The 16,110-nt window shown below is 37.4% G+C and overlaps 1 protein-coding gene across 1 annotated transcript in view; it reads right to left on the bottom strand.

Annotated features, from left to right (window-relative positions):
* Positions 1-1,706: 1,706 nt before the first annotated feature.
* The window catches only part of LOC141167052 (complement C3-like), a 139,690-nt gene continuing 125,286 nt past the window's right edge, over positions 1,707-16,110 (bottom strand). The window contains exons 34-41 of the mRNA XM_073654378.1: positions 14,742-14,829; positions 12,087-12,176; positions 11,197-11,302; positions 9,845-9,934; positions 9,479-9,562; positions 6,163-6,246; positions 5,642-5,780; positions 1,707-1,940 (exon numbers count right to left, since the gene is read on the bottom strand). Of these exons, the coding sequence (XP_073510479.1) occupies positions 1,799-1,940; positions 5,642-5,780; positions 6,163-6,246; positions 9,479-9,562; positions 9,845-9,934; positions 11,197-11,302; positions 12,087-12,176; positions 14,742-14,829 (823 nt within the window). The 3' untranslated portion in view covers positions 1,707-1,798. The remainder of the gene's footprint in view (positions 1,941-5,641; positions 5,781-6,162; positions 6,247-9,478; positions 9,563-9,844; positions 9,935-11,196; positions 11,303-12,086; positions 12,177-14,741; positions 14,830-16,110) is intronic.

Raw genomic sequence — 16,110 nt, 5'->3', positions numbered from 1 at the left:
CACTAAATGACAAGTACAGTAAGCAACACTGTCACTGTACTTCATATATATGTGACTGACATGTTTCTATCTATCTAATCTATGTGTGAAGCTCTATTCTTTCTGTTATAAATTGTCGGGTACCGCTGCTGAATTGCCGGCCGGCTTTCTTAAAGAGACGGTGCACGAAAACACTAATATTTTTTTTAATAAATCCTTTACACTAAATGACAAGTACAGTAAGCAACACTGTCACTGTACTTCATATATATGTGACTGACATGTTTCTATCTATCTAATCTATGTGTGAAGCTCTATTCTTTCTGTTGTAAATTGTCGGGTACCGGTGTATGCCGCTGCTGAATTGCCGGCTTTTCATGTCATTCTACATTATTCTTAGTTGTTTTACTTCATGTAGAATTAACCTACAAGGAAAGAAAGGGTTTATTTTCATTCCGATATTTGTGTCCCATTGACTTGCATTGGTTTCCGGTATCGGAATCGGCGATATCCGATACTTTTTGGGTATCGGCCCGATCCAATCCGATACGATATTTCCTGATATCGGAAGGTATCGCTCAACACTATTGGCAGCTCGATCCACTCATCTATAGGAGACACCTACTGTATTACAAATCTCGACTCTATAGCTCTACTGACTTATTTCAAAGAGAAATTGGAAAACAACAGGAAGGAATTTATCTCCCCTTGCTTTAGTAGAAGTTTCTTCTTTCTTGCACCTCCATACTGTCAGCCTTTGACTCAGTAAGAGAAGAAGTCTCTAGGCATCTCTTATTTTACACTGAGACCATATGCTCAAACAGCTTGTCCAGTCCCTCTCCCCATAAGTTTTTAACTAATGCTCTTCTTCTTCTGGTATATTTTCTTCTTCTTTAAAGCATGCCAAAATAACACCATTACTAAAAGTAAGTCTATTGTCCTGTCCTGTTGGCTAATTTCAGGCCCATCTCTAAACTTCCCCTCTCTTGGCTGTAAGTGTACTGCTCCCTCCTGGCTCATCTCTACCTCTATGATCCCTCTTTTATGTCTCATTTGCTTCCTTGTCTTCTCTTTTTCCACCTTGCTTTTAGGTTTCCTCAGGCTTGAGTCCTAAGTCCCCTCCTCTTATATATCCATATAGTTACTGTTAAATAACAGTTCCATATCTACACTGATGGCACCAAATTATATATTTGTATTCATGACCTCTCTCCTGCACCTCTACAAAATACCAGTGACCGTCTCTCCACTTTTTCTCACATTACGCCGTCTTTCAATCTGAAACTGGATCTTTAAGTAGCTGACCTTCTTATGTTTTTACTTGTGATGCACCAGCTCTCTGGAATGCTCTACCCTCGGCTACCAGCTAAATTTCCAAATTTCCAATGTCGTCAGCTTTAAACATGCCCTATAAACACATCTTTTCAGATAGGCCTATCTGATTCAATAACCTAAATTTTTCCTTTTTAATTTTTTTGAACCTGGTCCTATTCTAAATAGTATTCCCCATACTTCATGCACTTAATAACACTTTATAGTAGCTGATGATTTTCTCATTCAGATTTACACGCACTACTATATTTATTAGAAAAGATTCTTAGCAATGTAACTGTATTCTGTGAAGGAACCTGACATTAAATGTCAATAGTCTTCCCTTTTTTTCACTAGATAAGTATATGTATTGGGAAACAATGTCATGAATATCATAATTAAGAAACATTAAACCATTGGAAAGGAAGACGCTTTATTGATGTTTATTAATCCTAAACATGCAATGAGAGTATGAAAAATGTAATGATGGTGGTGACACCAAAACAATCTATCGTAAACAGCCACGAACTTCCAATTCATCTGAAAAATCGTCTAATTCATTACATTGATTAGTGTACTCAGGTCTCTGGCATTCCCGTTCATTTGGCCACATCTCAATCCATGTGTCTTTAGTTATCATGTAGGAATATCTGAAAGAAAACGGTGTTTTTGTATTATTAATGATGGATCAACCAAAACTATCTAGGAAAAAGATAATATACAAAGAGGATATATCATTACTTTATGATATATGTGGGCTGTCTGACCTCTGGGTCAATCACCACTCTCAACAATGAAGGGTCCTGCTTCGCTGGTTGAGCACTTGCTCCCCTTCAAAGTTTTTCCAGGTGGAACGGAGTGCAGGCTGGTACCGTTGGCTTTATTTTAGTATAAGGGGCTGGCTGAAGTGCCTCATGCAGAGCTTGTCCTCTTCGTTTTCAAGATCAAGTACAGATCCTGAGTATTGAAGGGTCACAGCTCTAGCATAGCACTGGATCACCTTGGAAATTCTCCCCAAATAACCATGTCAACACAAAATCAGCTGAGCATATAAATGAAGTTGATTCTACTCGCTTGAGTGGATCCGGTTCAAGTTTCCTGTGATCAGATTTCCTCTGCGCAAGGAAAAGCATTGAAGGGGGTATAATGCTAGTAATATATAATCAGTTTCTAAAATAAAGAACACATTTAACTCTCTATGGACAGGGTCACTTTTGACTTACAGAACATCAACAATAATTCATTTTTTGTCTGTTTGCATTCCGATGGTCATAACCTAAATCTTCTTAGATCAACATAGCAATTTGTTGTTTTTTTTTGTATACATGCATAGATTCAGATTCATTTTTATTTTAAGAAAAAAAAGCAATTTGGACTATTCCGTTATTATACTTTTTTTTTGATGGGCAAACCTGTCGAAATTTGAATTTGGCATTTTGCTGAAATTTGGCCAGAAACATTCAATTTGCTTTGAAGTTATGTGGTTCAAATCAATTGTTCCTTATTATGCTCTGGTGTGTAAGTAGATAGAGTATGTATGGAAAAAAGTTGATACTCATCTCGACGCTTACCTGTCCTGCCATTGCAAAATGAACCCTGTTGATCCCCTGTGAAGTTCTGTCTGGTGTCTTCCTTTCTTCAGCAGGCAACTTCTCTTCTGGCGCTGAGTAGGTCTCTGATGTCAATATATGCATTGCCCAAGGTATTGTCTAAGGCTCAGTCTGCACCTCAGGTGATGCACATCATGATATCAGAAGCCTACCTGATAGCAGGAGCCATTGAATAGAGTAATGATGCCTGAATATAATGCCATGGGAGGAAGGAAGAAAGAACTTTGTGAAGCATCCAAAGGAGGGCTGCGGCATCAGTGGCACAGGTGGGCGCGAAGGTGAGTATCAACTTTTTTTTAACCCCTTTACTGATACAATTCAGTAAAATGGCAGGCAGTGCATGAAGTGAATCTTAATTACTAACCTCTAACTGATTCCATCATCTCTCCCTTTTTCATATCAATGTGGGTAATTGAATTTAGACTTTTTTTGTTAGTATGCTTGAGTTAGTGCTCTATGTATTTGTCAGTTCAAAAGTAAGAATGAGAGGAAATATTACAGCAAAGTGAATCCAAATTGGACTGGTGCAAGCATTCACAGAGTTAACTCACGTTTCCGGTAAAATATAATAAATCGAAAAAAGAAGAAGAATACCCTAGCAAAAAAAAAACAATGTAACTGTGACTTTTTGCAACTTAGCCACGTGAGACAAAAACAGACAAGTTTCAGCTCTTTTATAGAGCGAATTTTCTAATCTTTTTTTAATGGCCTTTAACTCAATTTCGAGCCATTGTGACTTGATGGATGAATGATAAATCAGAAGATCGATTTTGTGCAAACCTAGATAGACCCTCCAGAGTCTTCTCTGCTGATATCTTAATCAGGTTGCTGGTCTTTCTTTTCGCTTTGTTCCTTCTATTCTTCCAACCATGATATCCTTCTCCAGTGATTGTTCTCTTCATATGATGGTTCCAAAATAGGCGAGTCATAGCTTGGTGAGTCTTGCTTTGAGTGACATGTCATGATTTGTTTCAAAATTGATTTATTTGTTCTTCTTGCCATCCATGATACTGATAACATCTTTCTCCAGCAGCACATTTAGAAGGAGTTGATACTTCTTGTCTTGTTTCTTTATCATTCAGGTTTCACATCCATATGTTACCACAGAAAAGACCAAACTATGTCTAAGTCGTGTCTTCATCGCCAGTGAAATGTTTCTTGATTTGAAGACCTTGTCCAATGACCTCATTGCTGATTTGCCCATATCTATTCTATTGACTTCCCGTGTCGCTGCTGCATCTTGAGTTATCGTCGATCCGAGTAGGTTGAAGTCCTTTACAACTTCCATTTCATTGCCATTCATCTCAAATGTGACCCGATCATACCTGGCAATAGTCAATATCTTTGTCTTCTTTGTGTTGAGTAGCAGTCCCATATTCGAACTTACTAGCTTGACACTCCGTAATACGTCCTTCATTCCATCACGCTTGTTCCTATCAATGTTGTATCATCTCCGTAATTAAGATTGTCGATGATTCGTCCAGCAATTCTGATTCCTTCTTTTTTTTTGGCAATTCCAGCCTTCTTGAAAATAGCTTCTGTATATATGGTATATATGGTGTATGTAAGAGAAATGGTGACAGGATGCAGCCTTGTCTGATGCCTCGCTCTAATTTGAACCATGCCGTGTCACCATGTTCTGTTTGGACTGTTACTTCTTGGTCAATGTAAAGGTTGCTTATGAGGCTGATCAGATAGTTCGACACACCCATATCCTTCATGGTATTCTAAAGTTTCTGGTAAACAGCACCATTGAAGGCTTTGCTGTAATTGATGAAGCAAAAATAGATCTCCTTGTTGTATTCTTTGACCTTTTGCATTATCCATCTTATGTTAGCAATCACATTTCTTCTTCCTCTGCCTTTTATGAATCCTGCTTGTTCCTTTGGCAGTTCTTTGTCAAAGTAAGGCTGTAACCGTTTTTGTAGAATCTGCAGTAGGATTTTGTTGGCATGTGGTATGAGTGCAATAGTCTGATAGTTTCCACAGTCGGTAGCATCTCCCTTCTTCAGAATAGGAATAAACAAGGCTTTTTCCAGTCCTTGGGCCATTTACCAGTTGTCCATATCTGTTGACACAGAAATGTGATGACATGAACTGCTGATTCAGAAGATTTTTTTAGCTCTATTGGAATATTGTCACATCCAAACGTTTTGTTGTTTCATTGCAGCAATGACTTCGTCTTTCAGGATATTCAGCTCTCTATCATTTCCAGTCTCAGTTTCTTCCAGTATCACTGAACCATTCTTGTAGAGGTGCTTCGTGTATTCTTTCCATCTTTTCTTGATCTGTTCTGGCTTAGTTTGATCCTGTTGGCATCTTTCAACATTCTCACTCTTGAAACTTTCATATTTCTTTGGTCCTTAGGTATGCCTTCCTGGTCTTGCCCCTCAGATGTTTATTTTCCATATCTGTACATACTGTATATTTTACTAATAAAGTTTTTTGTTTGCTCACATGGCTCTCTTTAGTCTTTTTTATGATGTTCTCTGCGTCCTGCTTGTTAGGGATCTTTATATGAGCTTAAAGTGGTTTATTGCATCCAATTAATTGGAGTCAAAATCAGCACTTACATTGTTTTCTTTTTGCTGGAGTGCTGCTCTCTTCATTTTTGATTAGTACAGAGGCAATATTTAGGGCATACCTAGTGGCCATGCCTATTCCAATTCCATGATTATCATTTTCAATTCTCATGTATCCCAATATTATGTTCTTAATTCACTATTTTTACTGTCACTTACCCAGAAGAGCCAATATTCCACAGATCTTTGTTTACTCCCCAGATAAGATAGTCTCGACCTTTTTGTAAGTTTAAGGCTTTCTTACATTTGGAGTGGCTAATAAAATTGCGATTGCTGTTAATGGCAACTATATCCGTTCCTGTAAATGGAAAATTGGAAAATAGTCATTAACATATGCAATTGTAAACTTAATGTTGTATTAGTAGTTTGGCTTCAAATAGGAAGCTAAGGGATATAGGAACACGCATTACTATAATTAAAGAAAAAAATACAGACCTCTCATGTATCAGAGATCAGATAATATTGGACGTATGAATAATTTTTTTCAAAACTTTTTCACTTATTCTCCATTGCTGCCAAAACAACATAGTCCACATTTTTTCTCAAAGTTAATGTTTTTACAGTAGAATAAGGAGGGAGAAACAAAATGAAGGTTTGCAAGAGAATAGGGATTTTTGTACATGCAATGAACTTTTTTTGCTGTTAATTATATATTAATAAATGCAGAAAGTATACTTTACCTTCTTTAATGACTGTTTTGATTGTCATTACATAGTTGTCAAAATTCTCTTTATTCTCTATGGCGGTCAGTGTCGTTTTAAAGACTAGAAATAAAATATTTGTAATCAATTTAGAATATTTGATGAACATTACATGATATATATTTATTCACAAGCAGTAGACAGGGTGGGCCATTTATATGGATACACCTAAATTAAATGGGAATGGTTGGTGATATCAACTTCCTGTTTGTGGCACATTAGTATATGGGAGGGGGAAAACTTTTCCAGATGGGTGGTGACCATGGCGGCCATTTTGAAGTCAGACATTTTGGATCCAACTTTATTTTTTTCAATGGGAAGAGGGTCATGTGACGCAACAAACTTATTGAGAATTTCATAAGAAAAACAATGGTGTGCTTGGTTTTAACGTAACTTTATTCTTTCATGAGTTTTTTACAAGTTTATTACCACTTATAAATTGTGTTCAAAGTGCTGCCCATTGTGTTGGATTGTCAATGCAACCCTCTTCTCCCACTCTTGACACACTGATAGCAACACCGCAGAAGAAATGCTAGCACAGGCTTCCAGTATCCGCTGTTTCAGATGTTGCACATCTCGTATCTTGATGGTATGGTGTGGTATATGGGGTACAAAGATAGTGGGGCCATTCTTCATCAGTGGAAACCTCAATGCCACTGGATATCTGAAATTGCTTCATGATGATGTGTTGCCCTCTTTATGCACTGAAGATGGCACCTTCCCTGAGTTTTTCCAACAAGATGGTGCACCACCACATTATGGGTGTCAGGTCTGAGCATTCCTACATGAATAGATTCCTGGAAAGTGGATTGGTCATCGTGGGCCAGTTGAATGGCCACCAAAATCTCCCGATCTGACCCCCTTAGACTTTTATCTTTGGGGTCATCTGAAGGCAAATGTCTATGCTGTGAAGATACGAGATGTGCAGCATCTGAAACAACGGATACTGGAAGCCTTTGGGGACCTTGTGCACTACGCAGTCATGGGGAACAGAAAAGGGCCATCTCTGACTGTTCCCATAAAGCTGGAAGCTACAAGTGTACAAAATGTTTTGAGCTGAAGCATTACGATTTCCCTTCACTTCTTCCAGCAAACTATACAGCTGGCACAATGCAGACAGGAGGGTACCGGTTTTCTTAAACTCAACCAAACCCAGATTCATCCATCATATGTCAGATAGAGAAGTGTGATCTGTCAATGCACAGAACACATTTCCACTACCCTAGAGACTAGTGGTGGTATACAGCTGCTATGACATTGAAACCCATCCCATGAAGCTTCAGAAGAATGCTGATTACAGTGGGTATGGAAAGCATTCAGACCCCTTTACATTTTTCACTCTTTGTTTTATTGCAGCAATTTGGTAAAATCTAAAAAGTTCATTTATTTTCTCATTAAAGTACACTCTGCAACACATCTTGACTAAAAAAAAACAGAAATGTAGAATTTTTTGCAAGTTTATTAAAAAAGAAAAACTGAAATATCACATGGTCATAAGTATTCAGACCCTTTGCTCAGTATTGAGTAGAAGCATCCTTTTGAGCTAGTACAGCCATGAGTCTTCAAGTTTTTCACACCTGGATTTGGGGATCCTCTGCCATTCTTCCTTGCAGATCCTCTCCAGTTCTGTCAGGTTGGATGGTGAACGTTGGTGGACAGCCATTTTCAGGTCTCTCAAGAGATGCTCAATTGGGTTTAGGTCAGGGCTCTGGCTGGGCCAGTCAAGAATGGTCACAGAGTTGTTCTGAAGCCACTCCTTTGTTATTTTAACTGTGTGCTTAGGGTCATTGTCTTGTTGGAAGGTGAACCTTCAGCCAAGTCTGAGATCCAGAGCACTCTGGAAGAGGTTGTCATCCAGGATATCTCTGTACTTGGCTGCATTCATGTTTTCTTTAATTGCAACCAGTCATCCTGCCCCTGCAGCTGAAAAACACCCCCATAGCATGATGCTGCCACCACCATGTTTCACTGTTGGGATTGTATCGGGCAGGTGATGTTCAGTGCCTGTTTTTTTCCACATATACTGCTTAGAATTATCACCAAAAAATTCTATCTTCATCTCATCAGACCAGAGAATCTTATTTATCATAGTCTGGGAGTCCTTCATGTGTTTTTGAGCAAACTCTTTCATATGTCTTGCACTGAGGATAGGCAGCCATTGGGCCACTCTGCCATAAAGGCCCGACTGGTGGATGGCTGCAGTGATAGTTGACTTTTTGGAATTTTCTCCCATTTCCCTACTGCATCTCTGGAGCTCAGCCACAGTGATCTTGGGGTTCTTCTTTACCTCTCTCACCAAGGCTCTTCTCCCACTATTGCTTTGTTTGGCTGGACGGCCAGGTCTAGGAAGACTTCTGGTAGTCCCAAACTTCTTCCATTTAAGAATTATTGAGGCCACAGTGCTCTTAGGAACCTTGAGTAATGCAGATATTATTTTGTAACCTTGGCCAGATCTGTGCCTTGTCACAATTCTGTCTCTGAGCTCCTTGGGCAGTTCCTTTGAGCTCATGATTCTCATTTAGTCTGACATGCACTGTGAGCTGTGAGGTCTTATATAGACAGGTGTATGCCTTTCCAAATCAAGTCCTATCAGTTTAATTAAACACATCTGGACTCCAATGAAGGAGTGGAACCATCTCAAGGAGGATTACAAGGAAATGGACAGCATGCGACTTAAATATGAGTGTCTGAGCAAAGTGATATTTCAGTTTTTCTTTTTTAATACATTTGCAAAAATTTCTACATTTCTGTTATTTTTCAGTAAAGATGGGGTGCAGAGTGTACTTTAATGAGAAAATAATGAACTTTTTAGAAGCTAAAAAATAAAAAAGGGTTACAAATTTAAAATAATGTACATAATGTATATTATAATTAGAGATAAGTGAATTTTTTGAAATTCAAATTTGCCGACTTAGCAGAATTTTTTCTGAAAAAATCTGATTCGTGGTGAGCTAATTTGTGTAAATCTCAAGATTAGAAAACTTGTAATTGCTCAGAAAATACACATGGTTAGAAAGAGAAAGGGCCCAATTGACCATAAGAGCTTACACTCAGGAGAGAAAGAGGGAGGACCTCTATAATCATTATAGCTTAAACAATCTCAAAGTGTTCAAATTTGTGTGAATTTCGGGAATTTCGACTAAAACTCTTTCCTCCAAGAATAGATCTTCTCTTCCATAACTATAATAATATTATTAATACTCATATAGAAAATGAATAATACTTAATATGTATATCAGTCTTAGTATCAGGATGAATATGTAACCAAATAATAATACCATTACTATGATCTTACCATAATCCACACCAGGTTCACAAGCCTTGTTTAATCGAACAAGAGCATCCACTTCGTCTAGCTGTTGCTGCAGGAAGCAGTTCTCTAAAAATTGGAAGGGAAAATGTGTAAATTCTTTACATTTACAAAATAAGTTTCAAATATAAAAAATAAATACCGTATGTGTCTTTTTATATAGTGTACCTAAACTTCTGGTTTCAACTGTAAATTCTTCATATAGGAAAGTAATGTACAAAATCTTTGGACTTCTAAACTGTATCAACCACTTACAATTTCATTCAAAAAGTTCCACATTAGAAAGTATAACTGATTGCTGAAAACATTGTTTGCATAATACAAATCTACATTTTTTATGTTCCCTGTTACCTTCTGCACAGCGGCAAACGTCTCCTTTGCAGATCTTGCCTAGTAGTCTGCTGCTTTCATCCAAATGGTAGAATTTAGTACAACGGTTTTCTGTTGGGTAAAAAAAAAATCAAAAATATATAAAAATACTAATTCTGATAAATCGAGACCATTTGTAAAAATAAGCTGATTACTGATCGTAATGGGATTTTCTTAAAATAACAATGGCTTTAAAAAATGAAATAAAACAGCTCATTGATCTGCTAATCACCACTGGTCCAAGCTGGGTCAGGTTACACTTTTCATTACTGAAATAATGTTATACTACATAATGACCTTTCAAAAGAATTTCCAACCATGTAATACATGATCAAGTATAGTCAACTATGATTGTGACTGTAATACATGATCAAGTCTAGTCCACCAGAGTCAAAGTTGCTCTTTTTTAGTTCTTCTTTCAGTTACGTGAGAAATCTAGAATAGGAAAATGCATTTTGGAAATATCTGTGCAACCAATAGCGTTAATTTGAATCATCTGAAAGGGTTTTCCAATGAACAATGTACACTTTAATTAATAGATCTTGGAATAATAATAATTTCCACAATTAGATGTATTTAAATAAATGTTCCTGGGCTGAGATAATCTTAGAAATGTGCCCCTGCTATGTACTATATATACTACTCTTTTAGTCCTTCCCTGCTGTGCTATGATCAGACCACGGTCTTTCACGGTCAGAAACAGCCATTACAAAGTACACAGCGGGGCACATTAGGTTGTATAATAACAATTGAAAAAACATTAAAAACACTTAGGGGCCGATACATCGAGACTGGCAAAGCACAAGCTTGCCCTACTCTAGTCTTGACAAAATACGTTGCACCAAATTCATTATGAGGTGCACATCACTTAATGAATTTGATGCTTCTTTTCTGCACATTTGATGAATTTGATGGAGGCATGGTCACACCCTGCCACGCCCTGGATCCTCCCTATTTCTGACAATTTCAGCAGGGCTGATCAAAAATGGCGTGAAAACGCCAAGTTACATAATTTTTGTGCAACTTCACGGTATGCAAAAACATTGAAACTTTTCAAAACTTTTACCCACATTTGTTGTCTAAATGCTTAGATAAATCGGCCCTGTAGGATTAGACTACTTTCACATGAGGCTGAATATCTCAGTAGCACTATGACATTGCAGTCTTACCACTGTTTCCCTATGCAATCACTTAGAAATGCAAGAAAAAAGCAATTTCTCCTGCAAAAACAATGGGGCCATTACAGTCGGCCATACAGTCTAATAGAAAAGATGGTTGTAAACTTTGGTGATTTAAATAAAAATGGCAGACTGTGGTGTTAGGTGAAATTTTACCTGGAGAGTAATAGTCGTAAACTGTAACAGATCCGGGCTGAATAAGTCCTACTTCAAAGTATTGATGAAGTAAGAATTTTAGACACTCATCTTCCAAATGAGAAATCTAAAATAAAGAAATTAATTAAACACAACTCAAAAATAAAACATTCTTAAGAAATGGTTAAGGGGGTGGTCTACTATTAGGACAACCCCTTCTCATTCTTCATGTTTGGCCCACGTTAAAATAAAAACACCTATACTCCCCTCCCGGGCCCGCACTGTTCTAGTGCTGTCGGCACTCGCATTCCCGGCGTTCACGTGAGGTTGATACGTCATGCGAGCCCAGTGCCCAGTCAGCGCCGACTTTACTGTTCCCACCTTCAGACGTATTGAACTTCAACAGGAAGTCAGGGCTACGGCTGCTCTCTGATTTCCTGTTGATGTTTGATTTGTCCGAAGCAAAAGAAACGTCACAGATGAATGGGCACAGAGCTTGTGTGACGTAACAACCTCACGTTAGCCCCGGAAATGCGAGTGTCAACATTGATCAAATGTCACCAGCACGGGAGGTGAGTATATGTGTTTTTATTTTAACGAGGCCAAAAATGAGGAATTTGAAGGGGTTGTTCAAGTAGAAGACAACCCCTTTAAGGAATGACTACTCTAAATTTTTTATAACGCTTCTTCATAAACATTTCTGTACTTTTATAAAGTGCCGCTGAATCAGGTTTTTTTTTCATAATAGATTTAGACAATACATCCAAAAACAAATGCTTTACCCCATGTTAGGTAGAATGCTCATGGTCACTCTTACCCCCCCCCATACCATTAAGAGTTTTTGAAAAATCCATTAATTTAAAAAAAAAGGCTAGCCCAACCCGTCTATGCAAAAAGAAGCAACTTCTTACCCGATCAATGTACAAGATCAATGTTCCTTTATCAAATGCTCCTTTGTTGATCTCAAAGTTGGAGATGTATCTGTCCACTCCTTTTTTAAGCTGTAAATAGAAGATGCATTTACCTTTTAAAAATCTGAACACAAAAAAAATCCAAAAATAACAACAGACAGAAGTAGAGATGCACCCATGTATGTGATATAATGATCAAATAAGCTCCTAATGTAAAATTCTTATATAAAAGGGTTATCTGACATGATATTGATGAACTGTTCTAAGGATAAGTCATAAATATCACAGATATCACATTAGATCAGCTCCAATTTGATATATCAGCTACGCCTACTACGCATTGAATGGAATAAGTGATTGGTCCGTTTGCCTACGGTGGGACTCCGATTAATCTGATATTAAGGACTTATCCCAAGGATTTCAAAGATAGGTAATCAACATTACACGCCCAGAGAACCTGATATTAAGCTCTTTCCAACTTCCGCTGAGCACATATGGTGCAAATTGGGAGTGGATTTGTGGAGCAGACTCAAAGGCTGAGACCACCTCATATGCTGCAGATAATGGCAGAGATATAAGATCAGGATCTGTCTCTAAAAGGTGGAGCTGAGCTCTGTCCGCAGAACTTAAAGTGCGAGATCTGGGGGGGGGGGTGGGAGTGGTTCCCCAAACCCACCAGCCCCTGTGACACAATTGAGGAGTGCTGATGGGTTGCTCTGGTATAAAAGCATCTGCTGAAGACCCTAATGTCTGCCATTACGGTGCCCCATTGAAGCTCAGCCTTTGACTGGGCTTCAAAAGCTGTGATTTTTGCTGCTTATAGTACAAGCATTCAGATGATCTCAGGTTAAAGTTCCCTAAGGGGACTAAAATTAAAAGTAAAAAAAATCATATTAGAATAATCATGACACCAAAATTGCTGTTTTTTTTGGTCACGACACTACACAAAAAAAATCAACAAGAAGCGATCCAAATGCTGTATTTATCCCAAAAAGGAATCAATAAAATATTAGCTTGACCAGCAAAAAACAAGCTCTCACACAGCTCGATTGATGGTTAAGTTAAAAAAATTACTTGTTGACACAAACAAAAACATTTTTTTTTTACAAATGTCTAAATTTTTTTCGCTGCTTAAATAATAAACAAAAAAAAACTGGATAAGTTTGGTATCACTGTAATTGTATAGACTTGGAAAATCATGATATCAGATAATTTTTACCACTCAATGTACATCACAAAAACAAAACTGAAAAACAATGTTGTAATTGTGGGTTTTTTATAAATTCACCCCACTTGAAATGTATTCCCTTTTCAGATATATTTTATGGTAAAATTAATGATATTGTTCAAAATTACAACTCATCCCACAAGAAACACGTCTATGTAGACTGCTGAAAAATAAAAGTTATGGCTTTTGAAAGAAGGGAAGACAAAAATAAAACTGCAAAAACAAAAATTGGCTGTGTCGGGATGGAGTTAATTAGGTTCTAAATGGTAGTCGGTCAGCTAGTAGAATAGGTATGTGCAAATCAACAGTGAAAGTCACTGGACAATATCTTCAAATCAAGTAACGTTTCATTGGTGATGAAGACATGGCTCATACATAGTCTGGTCTTTTCTGTGGTAACATATGGAAGCGAAACCTGAACGATAAAGAAGCAAGGCAGATGAAGAATCAACACCCTGTGAAATATGGTGCTGGAAAAGGAGGTTATCAGTACCATGGATGGCAAGTAGAAAAAAAAAAATCAATTTTGGAAAAAAATCAATCCAGACATGTCACTCAAAGCAAGCTACGACTTGACTACTTTGGACACATCATACGAAAATAGCAATCACTGGACAAGGACATCATGGGCGGAAGAATAGAAGAAACAAGGTGAAGAGGAAGACCAGCAAACTGATGGCTTGATACTATCAAGATATCAGTAGAGAAGACCCTGGTGAACCAATCTAGGCTTGCACAATATCGATCTTCTAAGCATGCAAGCCCTGTAGGTCACTGTGCATGCACAATTAACTCTATTGACCAGAAGCCCCAGCCTAGAGTGAACAGCAGGCTGGATATACAACACAACACAGCCGAGGAGAACTGGACAGTGGCCAGAGTGGGGAGTTAAGATTATGAGAGTACTTTCTTCAATATACTTTCTTCAATATTTGCATCTTATGTTTATTGTGCTTTCAGGTCAGAATTAAATTCATGGAGAATAACTTTTCTGTGAGTTGTACTTCCCAGTAAGATCCCTAGAATTAGAATTTTGTCAAATCCGATCAAGTCTAGTTTGAGCTATCGGTCTTAGCAAATTTCAGATGTTGGATAATGAATAAAGTCATTTTTTTAAGATACCTTTAAAGTTTGTTTCTATACATTATTCAAACTTTTTGTAGCCACAACATAAACAACTTTTATTCTGGTATTATTCTGTATAATTGATAATTAACAATATGTATCTTTGTCTGGTTCCATTTGCATTGTTGTAAGGGTACAAACATTATTAGAGATCCCTGAATTTTCTTAGCTTTTTTGTAATTAGACACATACTGTATGTCTTTTTTATTGCTGAATTTACTTTTAAGATGAGATTGGTCAATTTTTAAAAGGGCAAGAAAGAAAATCTTTTGATTTTCATTTCAACCTCAATTGTAACTCACCTTGTTAAGCTCATTGGTATCTGGAGCATAGCCAGTCATCATGGAAATCTCAAGGATGGTCATGGTGGCATCTTGGTTCTTAAGGAATCTGCAAAAGTAAAGAACAGGTTCAATGTTTAGTCTATAGTTATCAGAACAACACAAAAGTAAATATGTATTCTCTTAAAGATGTAAATCCATTTCTCCAATCCAACAAGTTGAATTTTTTTCTCAATGAGGAAACAATATAATTAAAAGGATATTTTTCAGAATACAAATGATTTTTTTTTTCCATTGAAGATCGTTCTTATGATTTGCATAATTGCAAAGCTGTATTCTTTTTAGACAATAGCAAATAAAAAAAAAAACTTTGAAAACAATATTGTTTAAATTAATCTGAGTACTTCCTTCAATTGCTGCTGTTCTTCTGATTCTGGAACAGTTTCTCCAATTTGTCTGTGCCCTTAGCTTCCAAAGTTTTACTCCTTAGAAACTTTCCCTTCAACCAACTGGGCGAATACCACAGCACTTTTTTGTGAATGTTTCCTTCTTCTCGTCTGATTTTGGACAATCAAAACATGGCGGCGCCCACAGAGAAGTTCTGTGATATACACCCAGTTGGGATAATGTTCTTCTTTATTTCCAGGGAAATCTTTGGAATAAAGGGCCCAAGAAGTGAGTGCTCATGTTAAGTGACAAATCCAGAGAAATGTTTTCTTAAAATTCCAAAGGTTAATAGTAATCTATGGGTGATTCTGGCACCAGATGCTTCCCACAGTGCCACCACAGATTGTGCGTAACGTGTGGGCTATAAGTGTCAGTCTGCAGTTTGTAATTGGTCTTCAAAAGCAACATAAAGAAATTGGTTTAATATGTTTGTTACTATAAGGTAAATAAAAATGCAGCCTCACCATGTCCTATTTATATGACTCAGTCCGTCTTGCAATGTTCTGGGTCTTCAACCAGTACGGAGACAAGACTTACGGCTTCACATAAGAAAATAATTTTGGTGAGTCCCAAAAATAATTAAAATCCTCCATTTATTACAAAATAATTTAAAAGATCATACAGGTTGGGTATACATCTCAACGCGTTTCTGGCAAAAGCCCCTATTCACTGAGAGGAAGAATAGCTCATTGAATAAGGGCTTTTTGCCAGAAACGCGTTGAGATGTATTCCCAACCTGTATGATCTTTTAAATTATTTTGTAATAAATTGAGGATTTTAATTATTTTTGGGACTCACCAAAATTATTTTCTTATGTTTGCTACTATGATGTAAGGTTCCCCGACCTAAGGTACCAAACATATTCGCTCCACCGGGATTAGTCTCCTCTTCACTCTTCACTGACGTCTCTGTCACCATCTAGACCTCGATGCACATTGTGGTA

Source organism: Phyllobates terribilis, unplaced genomic scaffold (assembly GCF_046119375.1).
Source record: "Phyllobates terribilis strain yellow unplaced genomic scaffold, ASM4611937v1 Scaffold_11__3_contigs__length_659146591, whole genome shotgun sequence".
Classification (NCBI taxonomy): Eukaryota; Metazoa; Chordata; class Amphibia; order Anura; family Dendrobatidae; genus Phyllobates; species Phyllobates terribilis.
The sequence above is the reverse complement of the archived record's forward strand: the minus strand, read 5'-3'. Positions and strand labels throughout refer to the sequence as shown.